Below are 15,316 nucleotides of genomic sequence, written 5' to 3'. Positions count from 1 at the left end.
TATAGTAGTAGTAGTATACTAGTTATAATAGTAGTAGTAGTATACTAGTTATAGTATAGTAGTAGTAGTAGTTATAGTAGTAGTACTAGTAGTAGTGGTGGTAGTAGTAGTATACTAGTTATAATAGTAGTAGTAGTAGTAGTATACTAGTTATAGTAGTAGTAGTATAGTATAGTAGTAGTAGTAGTAGTATAGTAGTATAGTATAGTATAGTATAGTAGTAGTATAGTAGTAGTAGTATACTAATTATAGTAGTAGTAGTATACTAGTTATAATAGTAGTAGTAGTATACTAGTTATAATAATAGTAGTAGTAGTAGTATACTAGTTATAATAGTAGTACTAGTAGTAGTATACTAGTTGTAGTAGTAGTATAGTAGTGTAGTAGTAGTATACTAGTTATAGTAGTAGTATAGTAGTAGTAGTAGTATAGTGGTATAGTAGTGTAGTAGTAGTATACTAGTTATAGTAGTAGTATAGTATAGTAGTAGGAGTAGTAGTAGTATAGTAGTAGTAGTATAGTAGTGTAGTAGTAGTAGTAGTATAGTAGTATAGTATAGTAGTACTAGTAGTAGTATACTAGTTATAGTAGTAGTATACTAGTTATAGTAGTAGTAGTATACTAGTTATAATAGTAGTATTAGTATACTCGTTATAGTAGTAGTAGTATACTAGTTATAGTAGTAGTAGTATACTAGTTATAATAGTAGTAGTATACTAGTTATAATAGTAGTAGTAGTATACTAGTTATAGTAGTAGTAGTGTAGTAGTAGTATACTAGTTATAGTAGTAGTAGTAGTATAGTAGTAGTAGTATACTAGTTATAATAGTAGTAGTAGTATACTAGTTATAGTATAGTAGTAGTAGTAGTAGTTATAGTAGTACTAGTAGTAGTACTAGTAGTAGTATACTAGTTATAGTAGTAGTATAGTAGTAGTATACTAGTTATAGTAGTAGTATAGTGGTAGTAGTAGTATACTAGTTATAGTAGTAGTAGTAGTATAGTAGTAGTAGTAGTAGTTATAGTAGTACTAGTAGTAGTGGTAGTAGTAGTATACTAGTTATAGTAGTATAGTAGTACTAGTAGTAGTAGTATACTAGTTATAGTAGTAGTGGTAGTAGTAGTATACTAGTTATAGTAGTAGTAGTAGTAGTACTAGTAGTAGTGGTAGTAGTAGTATAGTAGTAGTAGTCGTATACTAGCTATAGTAGTAGTTATAGTAGTACTAGTAGTAGTGGTAGTAGTAGTAGTATAGTAGTAGTAGTACTAGTAGTAGTGGTAGTAGTAGTAGTATAGTAGTAGTAGTCGTATACTAGCTATAGTAGTCGTATACTAGCTATAGTAGTAGTATACTAGTTATAGTAGTAGTAGTAGTATAGTAGTAGTAGTATACTAGTTATAATAGTAGTAGTAGTATACTAGTTATAGTAGTAGTAGTAGTAGTAGTTATAGTAGTAGTACTAGTAGTAGTGGTGGTAGTAGTAGTATACTAGTTATAATAGTAGTAGTAGTAGTAGTATACTAGTTATAGTAGTAGTAGTATAGTATAGTAGTAGTAGTAGTAGTATAGTAGTATAGTATAGTATAGTATAGTAGTAGTATAGTAGTAGTAGTATACTAGTTATAGTAGTAGTAGTATACTAGTTATAATAGTAGTAGTAGTATACTAGTTATAATAATAGTAGTAGTAGTAGTATACTAGTTATAATAGTAGTACTAGTAGTAGTATACTAGTTGTAGTAGTAGTATAGTAGTGTAGTAGTAGTATACTAGTTATAGTAGTAGTATAGTAGTAGTAGTAGTATAGTGGTATAGTAGTGTAGTAGTAGTATACTAGTTATAGTAGTAGTATAGTATAGTAGTAGGAGTAGTAGTAGTATAGTAGTAGTAGTATAGTAGTGTAGTAGTAGTAGTAGTATAGTAGTATAGTATAGTAGTACTAGTAGTAGTATACTAGTTATAGTAGTAGTATACTAGTTATAGTAGTAGTAGTATACTAGTTATAATAGTAGTATTAGTATACTCGTTATAGTAGTAGTAGTAGTATACTAGTTATAGTAGTAGTAGTAGTATACTAGTTATAATAGTAGTAGTATACTAGTTATAATAGTAGTAGTAGTATACTAGTTATAGTAGTAGTAGTGTAGTAGTAGTATACTAGTTATAGTAGTAGTAGTAGTATAGTAGTAGTAGTATACTAGTTATAATAGTAGTAGTAGTATACTAGTTATAGTATAGTAGTAGTAGTTATAGTAGTACTAGTAGTAGTGGTAGTAGTAGTATACTAGTTATAATAGTAGTAGTATAGTAGTACTAGTAGTAGTATACTAGTTATAGTAGTAGTATAGTAGTAGTATACTAGTTATAGTAGTAGTATAGTGGTAGTAGTAGTATACTAGTTATAGTAGTAGTAGTAGTACTAGTAGTAGTAGTAGTAGTTATAGTAGTACTAGTAGTAGTGGTAGTAGTAGTATACTAGTTATAGTAGTATAGTAGTAGTAGTAGTATACTAGTTATAGTAGTAGTAGTAGTGGTAGTAGTAGTATACTAGTTATAGTAGTAGTAGTAGTACTAGTAGTAGTGGTAGTAGTAGTATAGTAGTAGTAGTCGTATACTAGCTATAGTAGTAGTTATAGTAGTAGTAGTGGTAGTAGTAGTAGTATAGTAGTAGTAGTACTAGTAGTAGTGGTAGTAGTAGTAGTATAGTAGTAGTAGTACTAGTAGTAGTGGTAGTAGTAGTAGTATAGTAGTAGTAGTCGTATACTAGCTATAGTAGTCGTATACTAGCTATAGTAGTAGTATACTAGTTATAGTAGTACTAGTAGTGGTAGTAGTATACTAGTTATAGTAGTAGTAGTAGTACGCTTCTAACGCATACATGTTGCTTTATATTACACATACCTTTATAGAACATTATTATATTACTACCACTTATTATTATTATTATTATTATTATTATTATTATTAATAATAAACAATAATATTATCATATTTAATCATATTAATAATACGTATTATTATTGCATTTATGTTTATTATTATATGTATCATTAGTTGAAGTATATTTGTATTATAATGTTTGTATTTATTATTATATTTTTATAGTATTCAGTTGCCATGTTCTATCATTTCTATTATATATAATTTAATTTAATTATTACTATACACACTATATACAGTATTAATACAGTACTCTTATGTGTAATTAATAGTGCTGTATTACTGTATCGAGTGTGTATAGTATATATACTGCACACATAATAATAATAATAATAATAATAATAATCAATGCATGGACATGCTTAGTGTAGTATTTATTATTCATACTTATACACCTTTTTCTTTACATTGAAAAATTGACTTTATTTTCCACAATTATCTTATATAGTCAACAGTATTGTAATTTAAATTACTAATTTAATTAATGAATTCAATTCAAATAGTTGATGTGTTTCCCGACGTTGGTGTGAAGTATTGATAAATGATAAATATCATATATATAATGTGCGGTCAGGACTACATGAGGGCGGGCGCCGTCCTTCAGGAGGACCTCTCGGAGGCGTCCCTGATCCTCGGGGTGAAGAGGCCGCCGGAGGAGAAGGTCATTCCCCAGAAGACGTACGCTTTCTTCTCCCACACCATCAAGGCCCAGGAAGCCAACATGGGGCTGCTGGACGACCTGCTGAAGAAGGTGAGCCACGTCCCCGTAGGGGGTCCAGACCCCCATACGAGACCCTCATCAGGTGAACTGGCGATGGGGGGGGAGGGCTCTGTTTCAGCAGACCTTCTCGTCTGGACGTGGTCTTTGTGACGTTATCCGCTAGTTGGACAACTGTATATGCAAATATATATATATTTAAATAAAAATAACAAAGCAGAACTTGTGACGCAAAGGAGTCCACCTTAAAGAAATAGTCCACCTTAAAGGTCAGTCCACCTTAAGTGCGTTTATCTCCTTTCACGGAAACGACAGCGAGCTGAGTTTTGTGTCCTCAGGACGTGCGTCTGATCGACTACGAGAAGATGGTCGATGCCAACGGCTTCCGGATCGTAGCGTTCGGCCACTGGGCCGGGATCGCAGGTATGAACGCCGTTTCTAAAGAATACAAACGGGAGCAAAGCAAAGTGCTTCTGGGGACGTATTTTAAACAAGTGAACGCTACACTTTCAATATTTTATCCTTTAAAACAGGAATATCTTGATTAACCAGGTGAAAGCAAATACTTCACGTCAACTAGTATTTATCTTTCTGAAATGACAAAACCCAACGGCGGGATGGAAAAGCACATTTTCTTTGAATGATAACTACACCGTCTCGTTTACTTTAATCAGATTCTGTAAAAAACAAATAACAGAACATGTCATGTGACAACAAATCAGAGGAACTTTGGAGTTGCAGACTGCTGAGTGGAGGGTGTAAGAATGTGAATAGCTGTGTGTGTATGTGTATATGTATATACATATATATACACACACATATATATATATATATATATATATATATATATATATATATATATATATATATATATATATATATACATATACACAGCATATGGAGCATGCCTTTCTTTTTCTAACATTGGCAACTCTTGTGGTGATTTGGTAACATGTTTGATATATAAATTCCATTATTTGCCAATTATTTTAAAAGAAATTATCAAAGATATTCAACTTGCGTTTTTTCTTTTTTTTCTGATTTATTTCACTAACTGTGTTCTGCTAAATACATGTTCTAGTTCTCTCTACTTTTAGTCACACGGGTTCTGTTCGGCTTCAGGGTTCAACAGAGTTAACCTGTATTTTTTTTTTTCTCTTTGTGGTTTTTGTAGGAATGATTAACATCTTGCACGGATTGGGGCTTCGCTTCCTCGCTCTCGGCCACCACACTCCCTTCATGGTAACAGAACGTTCTTCATGATGTTGAATGTGCGTCCTCCGACCTTTCCCTTCGTCCTCCCCTCACTTCCTGTCTCTCTGCCGCTCGCAGCACATCGGCATGGCTCACAACTACCGGAACGTCAGCCAGGCCATCCAGGCAGTGAGGGATTGTGGGTACGTGATCTCCATGGGGCTCATGCCCAAATCCATCGGCCCCGTGACGTTTTGTTTCACCGGCACCGGCAACGTCTCCAAGGTACCAAGAAACGGGGCGCATGCAACACGCACTCGCGGAAAGGCGGACGCCGCTGAGGAGCATTCTGGGAGTTTGACTTTAATACCCTCTTTTCTTCCCCGCAGGGAGCCCAAGACATCCTCAACGAGCTTCCTGTCGAGTACGTTGAACCCCACGAGTTGAAGGACGTCTCTGAAACCGGAGGTACGTCGTTCCCGCGCTGCTCTTTGTGTCCGCGCTTGGAGGCTCAGATGCACTCCCACTTTAGTCCACAGGGGGCGACAGAACCAACACTACCACTTTAGTCCACAGGGGGCGCCAGAATCAACACTACCACTTAAGACGTTTTGAAATGTCACACACTGCTGCTTCGGCAGTGTGTGACATTTCAAAACGTTGGTTGTTCTTAGTTTTTTAAAAAAATTGGCCGGAGATCTTCATATCGGATGAGAATGCGTGTCATAAGTGCATACGTGATCATTTACAGAGTGTTTGTTGTTGTTGTTGTTGTTGTTCCCGTGTTAGATATGACCAAAGTGTACGCCACCGTTCTGAGCCGACATCACCACCTGATGAGGAAGAGCGACGGCTTTTACGACCCCATGGAGTACGAGGACCACCCGGAACTCTACACCTCGCACTTCAGGACCAGCGTGAGTCGGTTACAACACCGCGGTTACAACACCGCGGTTACAACACCACAACACCGCGGTTACAACACCACAACACCGCGGTTACAACACCGCGGTTACAACACCACAACACCGCGGTTACAACACCACAACACCACGGTTACAACACCACAACACCGCTGTTACAACACCGCGGTTACAACACCACAACACCGCGGTTACAACACCACGGTTACAACACCACAACACCGCGGTTACAACACCACAACACCACGGTTACAACACCACGGTTACAACACCGCGGTTACAACACCGCGGTTACAACACCACAACACCACGGTTACAACACCACAACACCGCGGTTACAACACCACGGTTACATCAGCACGGTTACATCACCACAACACCGCGGTTACAACACCGCGGTTACAACACCGCGGTTACAACACCACGGTTACAACACCACAACACCACGGTTACAACACCACAACACCGCGGTTACAACACCGCGGTTACAACACCACAACACCGCGGTTACAACACCACAACACCGCTGTTACAACACCGCGGTTACAACACCGCGGTTACAACACCACGGTTACAACACCACAACACCGCGGTTACAACACCACAACACCACGGTTACAACACCACGGTTACAACACCGCGGTTACAACACCGCGGTTACAACACCACAACACCACGGTTACAACACCACAACACCGCGGTTACAACACCACGGTTACATCAGCACGGTTACATCACCACAACACCGCGGTTACAACACCGCGGTTACAACACCGCGGTTACAACACCACGGTTACAACACCACAACACCACGGTTACAACACCACAACACCGCGGTTACAACACCACAACACCACGGTTACAACACCACAACACCGCGGTTACAACACCACAACACCACGGTTACAACACCACAACACCACGGTTACAACACCACAACACCACGGTTACAACACCACAACACCACGGTTACAACACCACAACACCACGGTTACAACACCACGGTTACAACACCACAACACCGCGGTTACAACACCATAACACCGCGGTTACAACACCACAACACCACGGTTACAACACCATAACACCACGGTTACAACACCACAACACCACGGTTACAACACCACAACACCGCGGTTACAACACCACAACACCACGGTTACAACACCACAACACCACGGTTACAACACCACAACACCACGGTTACAACACCACAACACCACGGTTACAACACCACGGTTACAACACCACAACACCGCGGTTACAACACCATAACACCGCGGTTACAACACCACAACACCACGGTTACAACACCACAACACCGCGGTTACAACACCGCGGTTACATCACCACGGTTACATCACCACAACACCGCGGTTACAACACCGCGGTTACAACACCGCGGTTACAACACCGCGGTTACAACACCGCGGTTACAACACCATAACACCGCGGTTACAACACCACGGTTACATCACCACGGTTACATCACCACAACACCGCGGTTACAACGCTCCTCGTCCAGACTCCCAACTGCTCCCGTCGGTCTCCTTGGAGGCCTCGTCCTCAGCTGCCGGCTGGCGTTTCAGGACAGGCGCCACATGGCCGGTTTTCACACAGCTGTGAGCGGGTTTAACTGTTGTGTTAACTTTCATCACAGAGAAGGAACCGGTACATCCACACGGTTAATAATCCTTCACATCAGAAGAACATGTAAAATACTCAAAATATTAATTTAATTAAGATTGAAAAATATCCATTTTTTCTTTTGTTACAACTTACAATCATTTCATTATCGATTTCTCTGGATGGAATGTGTGGTCTATGAATTGTGTATTACAATTACTACTTTGATGGAGTCAAAGTGTTGGATGGCACAAAAGTTCCTTCCAGCTGAAGGAAATCAATTCTGTCGTATTTGGCCCCTCTATCTATTCAAGACAGTTCATGAGTCTGGTTAGACCGGGGAATATAATGTTGAGTGTCATCGGCATAACGATTAAAGGAAATGTTGGATATTTTTTAATGATTTGGCCGAAGGGGACCATGTACATGGAGAACTGAAAGGGACCGAGGATGGAGCCCTGTGGGACTCCGCTGGAGAAAGTTTCAAAACTAATTATCACACTTATGGCCGTTAAGATCCATCATGCTGATGATGTAGCACCACGTATTGGTGCAACACCATCATAATGTGTGGGCCAAAAGTCATGGTTAGTAAAAACTACATCTCACCATAATCTACAGTAAAACATTGCACAAAAGGTTACTTTAAAGTGGCAAAAAAAAGATATACAGTTTGGGCAAAAAATTAATAAGATATCCTGCAAGCAAATGGGGGAACTAAACCTCCATGGTGGAAGAGATTAAAATAGTGAATCACAGTTATCCACTTTTCCAAGATTTCCTGTCGTATGTCATCTTTAACTCCAGGTGGCGCCCTACACAACCTGTCTGATCAATGGCATTTACTGGGACCCCCAAACCCCCCGACTCCTCAGACGACTGGACGCCCAGAAGCTGATGCGACCCAAGACCTCCCCGTCGGCCACCGAGGGGTCGCCGGGGCTGCCTCACAAGTAAGAGCGTCGCGTCATTGGAAGATGTCGCTGACTTCTGGCTCCTCCAATACAGACACTATATAGCAGTGTGGTGTGGTAGCTGCTGTATCACCACAGAGGTCAAAGGTCACATCTATATCTTCAGTCGTGTTTACAGAGGGACTGTCGCTCTGACCTCTTGACCTCTGTCTACAGACTGCTGGCCATCTGTGACATATCGGCTGACACCGGGGGCTCCATCGACTTCATGAACGAGTGCACTACCATCGATAAGCCCTTCTGCATGTACGACGCCGACCAGCACATCGACCACGACAGGTACGGCGCAGGGAACCCGTGCGTCACACCGGTGGGTGTCACACCCTGTCACACCCTGTGGGTGTCACACCCTGTCACACCCTGTGTGTGTCACACCCTGTCACACCCTGTGGGTGTCACACCCTGTGTGTGTCACACCCTGTCACACCCTGTGGGTGTCACACCCTGTCACACCTGTGAGTGTCACACCCTGTCACACCCTGTGGGTGTCACACCCTGTCACACCTGTGGGTGTCACACCCTGTGTGTGTCACACCCTGTCACACCCTGTGTGTGTCACACCCTGTCACACCCTGTGGGTGTCACACCCTGTCACACCCTGTGGGTGTCACACCTGTCACACCTGTGAGTGTCACACCCTGTCACACCCTGTGGGTGTCACACCCTGTCACACCCTGTGGGTGTCACACTCTGCTGTTAGCATTATAGGCTTCATGTTGTTTTTATATATATATGTGTGTGTCTATACTATATATATATATATATATATATATATATATATATATATATATATATATATAGTGTGTGTGTCTATACTATATATATATATATATATATATATATATATATATGTGTGTGTCTATACTATATATATATATATATATATATATATATATATATATATATATATATATATATATATATATATATAATGTGTGTGTATACTATATTTGTGTGTGTGTACTATATATGTGTGTGTGTGTGTGTATGTATGTATGTATGTATATATATGTATATGTATACATATATATGTATATGTATATATATATATATATATATATATATATATATATATGCGTGTATATGACAGCGTGCTAATATAAGTAACGTTGGCGCTTCCTGTCGGCAGCGTGGAGGGGAACGGGATCCTCATGTGCTCCATCGACAACCTTCCCGCTCAGCTGCCCGTCGGGGCCACGGAGTACTTCGGGGACCGACTCTTCCCCTACCTCTGGGAGATGGTAGGAGAGCGCCGCCCCGGGGTTAAGATACGAAACCAGAAAGACGGGACTTTTAAATACAGTGTTGTGTCATCATCAGCTGCCTTCAGACGCCACCAGACCGCTGGACGAAGAGGACTTCAGCCCGCAAGTCAGAGACGTAAGTCAAGTAATCGTATCTGTCGGGAAGAATGTCACCGGCTGCAGGGGAGAGTTGTTTTTAGATGTGCTGTTCACGGCCAACGTGTGTCAGGCTGATGGATCGTGTACTTTAGGGAGGCGACTCCTCTGGTTGTATAGAAGTCTATGCTTCATGTGTTAAAGCTGCATTCTCTCTCCTGACCACCAGGGGGCGACTCCTCTGGTTGTATAGAAGTCTATGCTTCATGTGTTAAAGCTGCATTCTCTCTCCTGACCACCAGGGGGCGACTCCTCTGGTTGTATAGAAGTCTATGCTTCATGTGTTAGAGCTGCATTCTCTCTCCTGACCACCATGGGGCGACTCCTCTGGTTGTATAGAAGTATATGCTTCATGTGTTAAAGCTGCATTCTCTCTCCTGACCACCAGGGGGCGACTCCTCTGGTTGTATAGAAGTCTATGCTTCATGTGTTAAAGCTGCATTCTCTCTCCTGACCACCAGGTGACTCCTCTGGTTGTATAGAAGTCTATGCTTCATGTGTTAAAGCTGCACTCTCTCCTGACCTCCAGGGGGCGACTCCTCTGGTTGTATAGAAGTCTATGCTTCATGTGTTAAAGCTGCATTCTCTCTCCTGACCACCAGGGGGCGACTCCTCTGGTTGTATAGAAGTCTATGCTTCATGTGTTAAAGCTGCATTCTCTCTCCTGACCACCAGGGGGCGACTCCTCTGGTTGTATAGAAGTCTATGCGTCATGTGTTAAAGCTGCATTCTCTCTCCTGACCACCAGGGGGCGACTCCTCTGGTTGTATAGAAGTCTATGCTTCATGTGTTAAAGCTGCATTCTCTCTCCTGACCACCAGGGGGAGACTCCTCTGGTTGTATAGAAGTCTAATCGTCGTAATCAGATTTTTCATTCATAACTACATTTTTCTGAGAAATCAATCATTCTTGCCGTCTTTGGTAACACTAACAGTGCCGTTTGGTGGACACTCTGGATGATACGATTCACGTCACTTTTCTCGTCGCAGTTTCCTCAACATGGATAGATTTTGGGTGTAGTGTCACTTTAAATACAGTCAGGAAATAGAAATATATTCCTTAGAGACAAAAGAACACCGTCTCTGTAGCTTTCATTACCTAACATCTTTATTAATTTATTAAAAACTGATCTTACTGTCTCTGCTCCTGAAGGCTGTCATCACGTCGAACGGAGTCCTCACCCCGAAGTTCGAATACATTGAAAAACATCGAGAAAGAAGGTAAGATTCATTTCACCTGTTTGTGGACGTCCAGTCGGTGTTGATGTTGAATGTCGTCAGTTGAAGCTACGTTGCTATCGTGCTTGGCTAACGCAGCGCCGGCCTCCCTCGACTCCCAATAAATAACCAAAATTCATTGTGTTTTTTGTGCGTTTTGGGGTTCATTCTGAATGTTTCTCATTTGAATTATTCTTATTCTTAAAAACAAATCTCAAAAATGCTACTTTGGCCAATCTTTGGATTACAAATGTGTAAAGATTACACGGCAGGTGACATCTTGTTTCTAATGTTTCTCACCTGTGCTAACTTTCTGAACTGTGGTGTTTTAAACCTGGCAGGTAATAGCAGCTTCTTAGAGCTCATGTTTCCCCTCTTTAATTAAATAAAAGGTATTTTGTATAGCACAAAAGCACAAATTACCAATTTGCCTCAGAGGGCTTTACAACTGTACACATACGACCTCTGACCTTTGACCCTGACATTGGTTCAGGAAGATATCCGTCTAAAAAAAACCTTTTTAAGGGGAGAAAACAGAGGAGGATCAGAAGTAAGACAGATGTCATGTGACCAGAATGAAAAACAAACATTCAACGATTTCAATAATTCAATCCGTGTCACCTCGTGGTTGTTCCTGCACAGTGCTGCCCCCTGGTGTCTGCTCCGCCATGCGGCCTCTGCATTAACACCTAACAAGTGCTGGAGCCCTGGGTATCGATGGCTAGAAACCTCTTCTCTTCACACTTCATACCCCCCCTCCCCCGTCATCCCCCTCATCTGTCTCGTCATGCAATTCACACAGACGTTTTCAGCTTTTAGCTTTTAGCTTAGCACAAAGAATGGAAGCCGCTAGCTTCTCTTCGGTCAAAGTGAACCATTCCAAAGCGGTCTTTGTGCCGCGATTCGGAGAAATCGAGAGCTTCCGACAGCTTTTATATCTCTGGAGAGAACAAATACGGCGTCAATATTAACAGCGATATAACCCATAATTCAAAAGGAGCAATACTGCTGCAGATATGCAACATGTGGAAAACCACCTGTTCGCCATCAGCAGGTTAAAAGTTTTACTTTTGATGGAGCTGCTGTATGCTATCCGTTTCCCTCCGTTTCCAGTGTTTGTGCTAAGCTAAGCTAACGAAACTGATCTTCTCTTTTGACTTTAAGACGGAAAACAAAATGTTTATTATTTACTTGAAATCCTCGTCTGCATTCTGTTTTTGTTTTTTTTACATTCGTTAATCTGCTTTGAATAATTTCTCAATTGATTACACGTTTAGCGTCTTTTACGTCAACGTTGCTGTTTAATGAGCTCGTCTAATCTGATAACCCTTAATAATGTTTGTTTCTTGAGATTATTAACCTCCAGGTTCCTCTTCTTGAGACTCAAAGGAGAGTTTGGCTCATATTTAGGCCACCTCTAAGATGATGAGTTTTCCTCCTAATTGATCTTAAGTATCATTTTTCCAGACAAGCCATGCCACCAAATCTTAATCCTTTTGATTGAGTTTGGCTCCTTAAGATATGTAAACCGAGGGAGAACGAGGGAACGTCTCTTTTCTTTTTTTTTTTAATTAAGAGGACGATGCTCGGCGCCGGTCGGACCGCCGGTCGGACCTCCATCCCCCCCCCCTGCATGTGCGCCGTGTCGCGTCCAATTAGACCAGAGCTAGCGTCCAGGGGTCTGACTCCTGGGAGGAGGGGGGGGGGGGTTGAGGCGGTTGGCGGTGGGATATTAATGCCACAGGTCACTCAGGGTGATGCCTCCATTATGGTGTTATTGTTGTTATGGTGTTGAGATAATCCAGCATGCAGAGTCACAGACGTGACCCTGAAGGAAGTTGTTTGTAAGAAGGCCTCTCGGTTTGATTAAGAGGCCGGAGAGCTGCTTATCACCGGGGTCACCGGGGTCACCAGGGTCACGGCCCGGAAAAGAGGACAATATTACAAATGTATTTACAAATTATCATGAGAGAAAAGTTGGACATAAATCATTTAATTGAATAAACCCTATCCAATGTAATATTACTAATATGATTATTTTATGAGAAGATTTAAAGCAACAGTTAGTAAAATCACCCGTTACATCACAGATTTTCTTCAAAAAAACTAATTTAAAACTGTAAAGATGTACTCAAAGAATAGTTTATTAAACTGTTTTAATTTTTTTATAATTAAGAGTAGTTTTTGATAATATAAGTAATTCAATTGTGTTTTAATAATGTTTGTACAAAACCGGTGGACCAAAACCAATTTCTTTATTGTCTTTTCTTTTTCTTGTAGTTTTGTCTTTTATGACGTGGGTTCTAGGTCTTGATGACGTGGGTTCTAGGTCTTGATGACGTGGGTTCTAGGTCTTGATGACGTGGGTTCTAGGTCTTGATGACGTGGGTTCTAGGTCTTGATGACGTGGGTTCTAAGTCTTGATGACGTGGGTTCGAGGTCTTGATGACGTGGGTTCTAAGTCTTGACGTGGGTTCTAGGTCTTGATGACGTGGGTTCTAGTTCTTGATGACGTGGGTTCTAGTTCTTGATGACGTGGGTTCTAGGTCTTGATGACGTGGGTTCTAGGTCTTGATGACGTGGGTTCTAGGTCTTGATGACGTGGGTTCTAAGTCTTGATGACGTGGGTTCTAGGTCTTGATGACGTGGGTTCTAGGTCTTGATGACGTGGGTTCTAGGTCTTGATGACGTGGGTTCTAGGTCTTGATGACGTGGGTTCTAAGTCTTTTATGATGTGGGTTCTAAGTCTTGATGACGTGGGTTCTAAGTCTTTTATGACGTGGGTTCTAAGTCTTTTATGATGTGGGTTCTAAGTCTTTTATGACGTGGGTTCTAAGTATTGATGACGTGGGTTCTAAGTATTGTCTGATGTTCCTCAGGGAGAAGGCTCAGATCATGAAGAAGGCCGGGATGAAGCGCGTTCTGCTGCTGGGTTCCGGGTACGTCTCCGGACCCATCGTGGAGTATCTGACTCGTGACGAGAAGACGCAGGTCACCGTGGGTGAGTTCACTCTGAAAACACTGAAAGTGACGTATTGGTGGACGTGCGTCACGACATGATCTCAGTTCAAAGGTCCGTTTGGCTCCCGGTGTGAAACTTCATTAGTTTGATCCCTAGTGTGTAGCTAAGTACAGGACTTGAGTACACATGATGGGTACCTGCACTTAAGTATTCTTTATTTCCTGCTGTGGCTTGATTCCTCCGTCCACTCCCTCAATGCATATTATTCATATCATAACCTCAGTGCAGGTGCAGCCTCCGTCCACTCCCTCACTCAGCTCACTCCTGTATTCCAGTTCAAGTTACTTTAAGGAATGTGGCTTCTCTTGTTGACGTCCCCCACCCGGTGGTCCTCTTATCGATGTTTTGTCTGAGCCTCCCAGACCTTGGTCTACAGTCTTCGTTCTACCGGTTAATACTGGGACCAGCACAAGGTCACTGGGACTATCTACGCCTGGTGTTCTTGTACCCCGGGTCATGTCCAGGAGATGGATGTGTGTGTGTGCGCTGTGTGTGATCTTTGCAGTTGTAATTCAAGCCTAATATATAACTTTGCACAAGTATAGCACACTTTCCTCTATGTTGTAGCAGCATACGATACAGTACATTTTCCTTCCACATTCCCCCCTTACTCTTCTACACCTCTGAGGTACATGTTGTACTTTACACTGTACTACATCTCAGAGGTACATGTTGTACTTTACACTGTACTACATCTCAGAGGTACATGTTGTATTTTTTTAGTTGGTCTTCTTATCGAATCATCATTGTTTTGTTTGTACTTTATTTAACACTAAAGCCTCACAGAGCTGGTAGCAGGACTTTAATAAATACCAGTCAAATTGTTTATTTCATGAATATATAATTGATTTTTACGTGAGCTTCCTGTGGTTTCTCCTCTCAGCGTCGGTGCTGCTGAAGCAGGCGGAGGAGCTGGCAGCCAAATATCCCAACACCATCCCCATCATGCTGGACGTCAGCAGCCAGGAAGGACACCTGGACTCTCTGGTCAAAGATCACGACTTGGTCATCAGGTACGGTGTAGTGTATGCTGTAGTTTACGGTGTACATGGTGTAGTGTATGTAGTATATGGTGTAGTTAACATGTAGTGTACAGCCTAGTGTATGCTGTAGTTTACGGTGTACATGGTGTAGTGTATGTAGTATATGGTGTAGTTAACATGTAGTGTACAGCCTAGTGCATGGTGTAGTTTACGGTGTACATGGTGTAGTGTATGTAGTATATGGTGTAGTTAACATGTAGTGTACAGCCTAGTGCATGCTGTAGTTTACGGTGTATATGGTGTAGTGTATGTAGTATAT

The 15,316-nt window shown here is 41.3% G+C and overlaps 1 protein-coding gene across 7 annotated transcripts in view; it reads left to right on the top strand.

Annotated features, from left to right (window-relative positions):
- Positions 1 to 15,316, top strand: part of aass (aminoadipate-semialdehyde synthase) — a 30,093-nt gene that overhangs the window by 4,728 nt on the left and 10,049 nt on the right. For all 7 annotated transcript variants that reach the window (XM_034535133.1, XM_034535129.1, XM_034535134.1 and 4 more), the window contains exons 3-15: positions 3,515 to 3,691; positions 3,997 to 4,081; positions 4,833 to 4,900; positions 4,991 to 5,137; positions 5,242 to 5,320; positions 5,642 to 5,769; positions 8,209 to 8,354; positions 8,532 to 8,654; positions 9,505 to 9,616; positions 9,696 to 9,755; positions 10,928 to 10,995; positions 13,872 to 13,993; positions 14,898 to 15,027. In XM_034535133.1, the coding sequence (XP_034391024.1) occupies positions 3,515 to 3,691; positions 3,997 to 4,081; positions 4,833 to 4,900; positions 4,991 to 5,137; positions 5,242 to 5,320; positions 5,642 to 5,769; positions 8,209 to 8,354; positions 8,532 to 8,654; positions 9,505 to 9,616; positions 9,696 to 9,755; positions 10,928 to 10,995; positions 13,872 to 13,993; positions 14,898 to 15,027 (1,445 nt within the window). The remainder of the gene's footprint in view (positions 1 to 3,514; positions 3,692 to 3,996; positions 4,082 to 4,832; positions 4,901 to 4,990; positions 5,138 to 5,241; positions 5,321 to 5,641; positions 5,770 to 8,208; positions 8,355 to 8,531; positions 8,655 to 9,504; positions 9,617 to 9,695; positions 9,756 to 10,927; positions 10,996 to 13,871; positions 13,994 to 14,897; positions 15,028 to 15,316) is intronic.

This window comes from Cyclopterus lumpus, chromosome 6 (genome assembly GCF_009769545.1).
Source record: "Cyclopterus lumpus isolate fCycLum1 chromosome 6, fCycLum1.pri, whole genome shotgun sequence".
In the NCBI taxonomy this organism is placed as follows: Eukaryota; Metazoa; Chordata; class Actinopteri; order Perciformes; family Cyclopteridae; genus Cyclopterus; species Cyclopterus lumpus.
The sequence above is the reverse complement of the archived record's forward strand: the minus strand, read 5'-3'. Positions and strand labels throughout refer to the sequence as shown.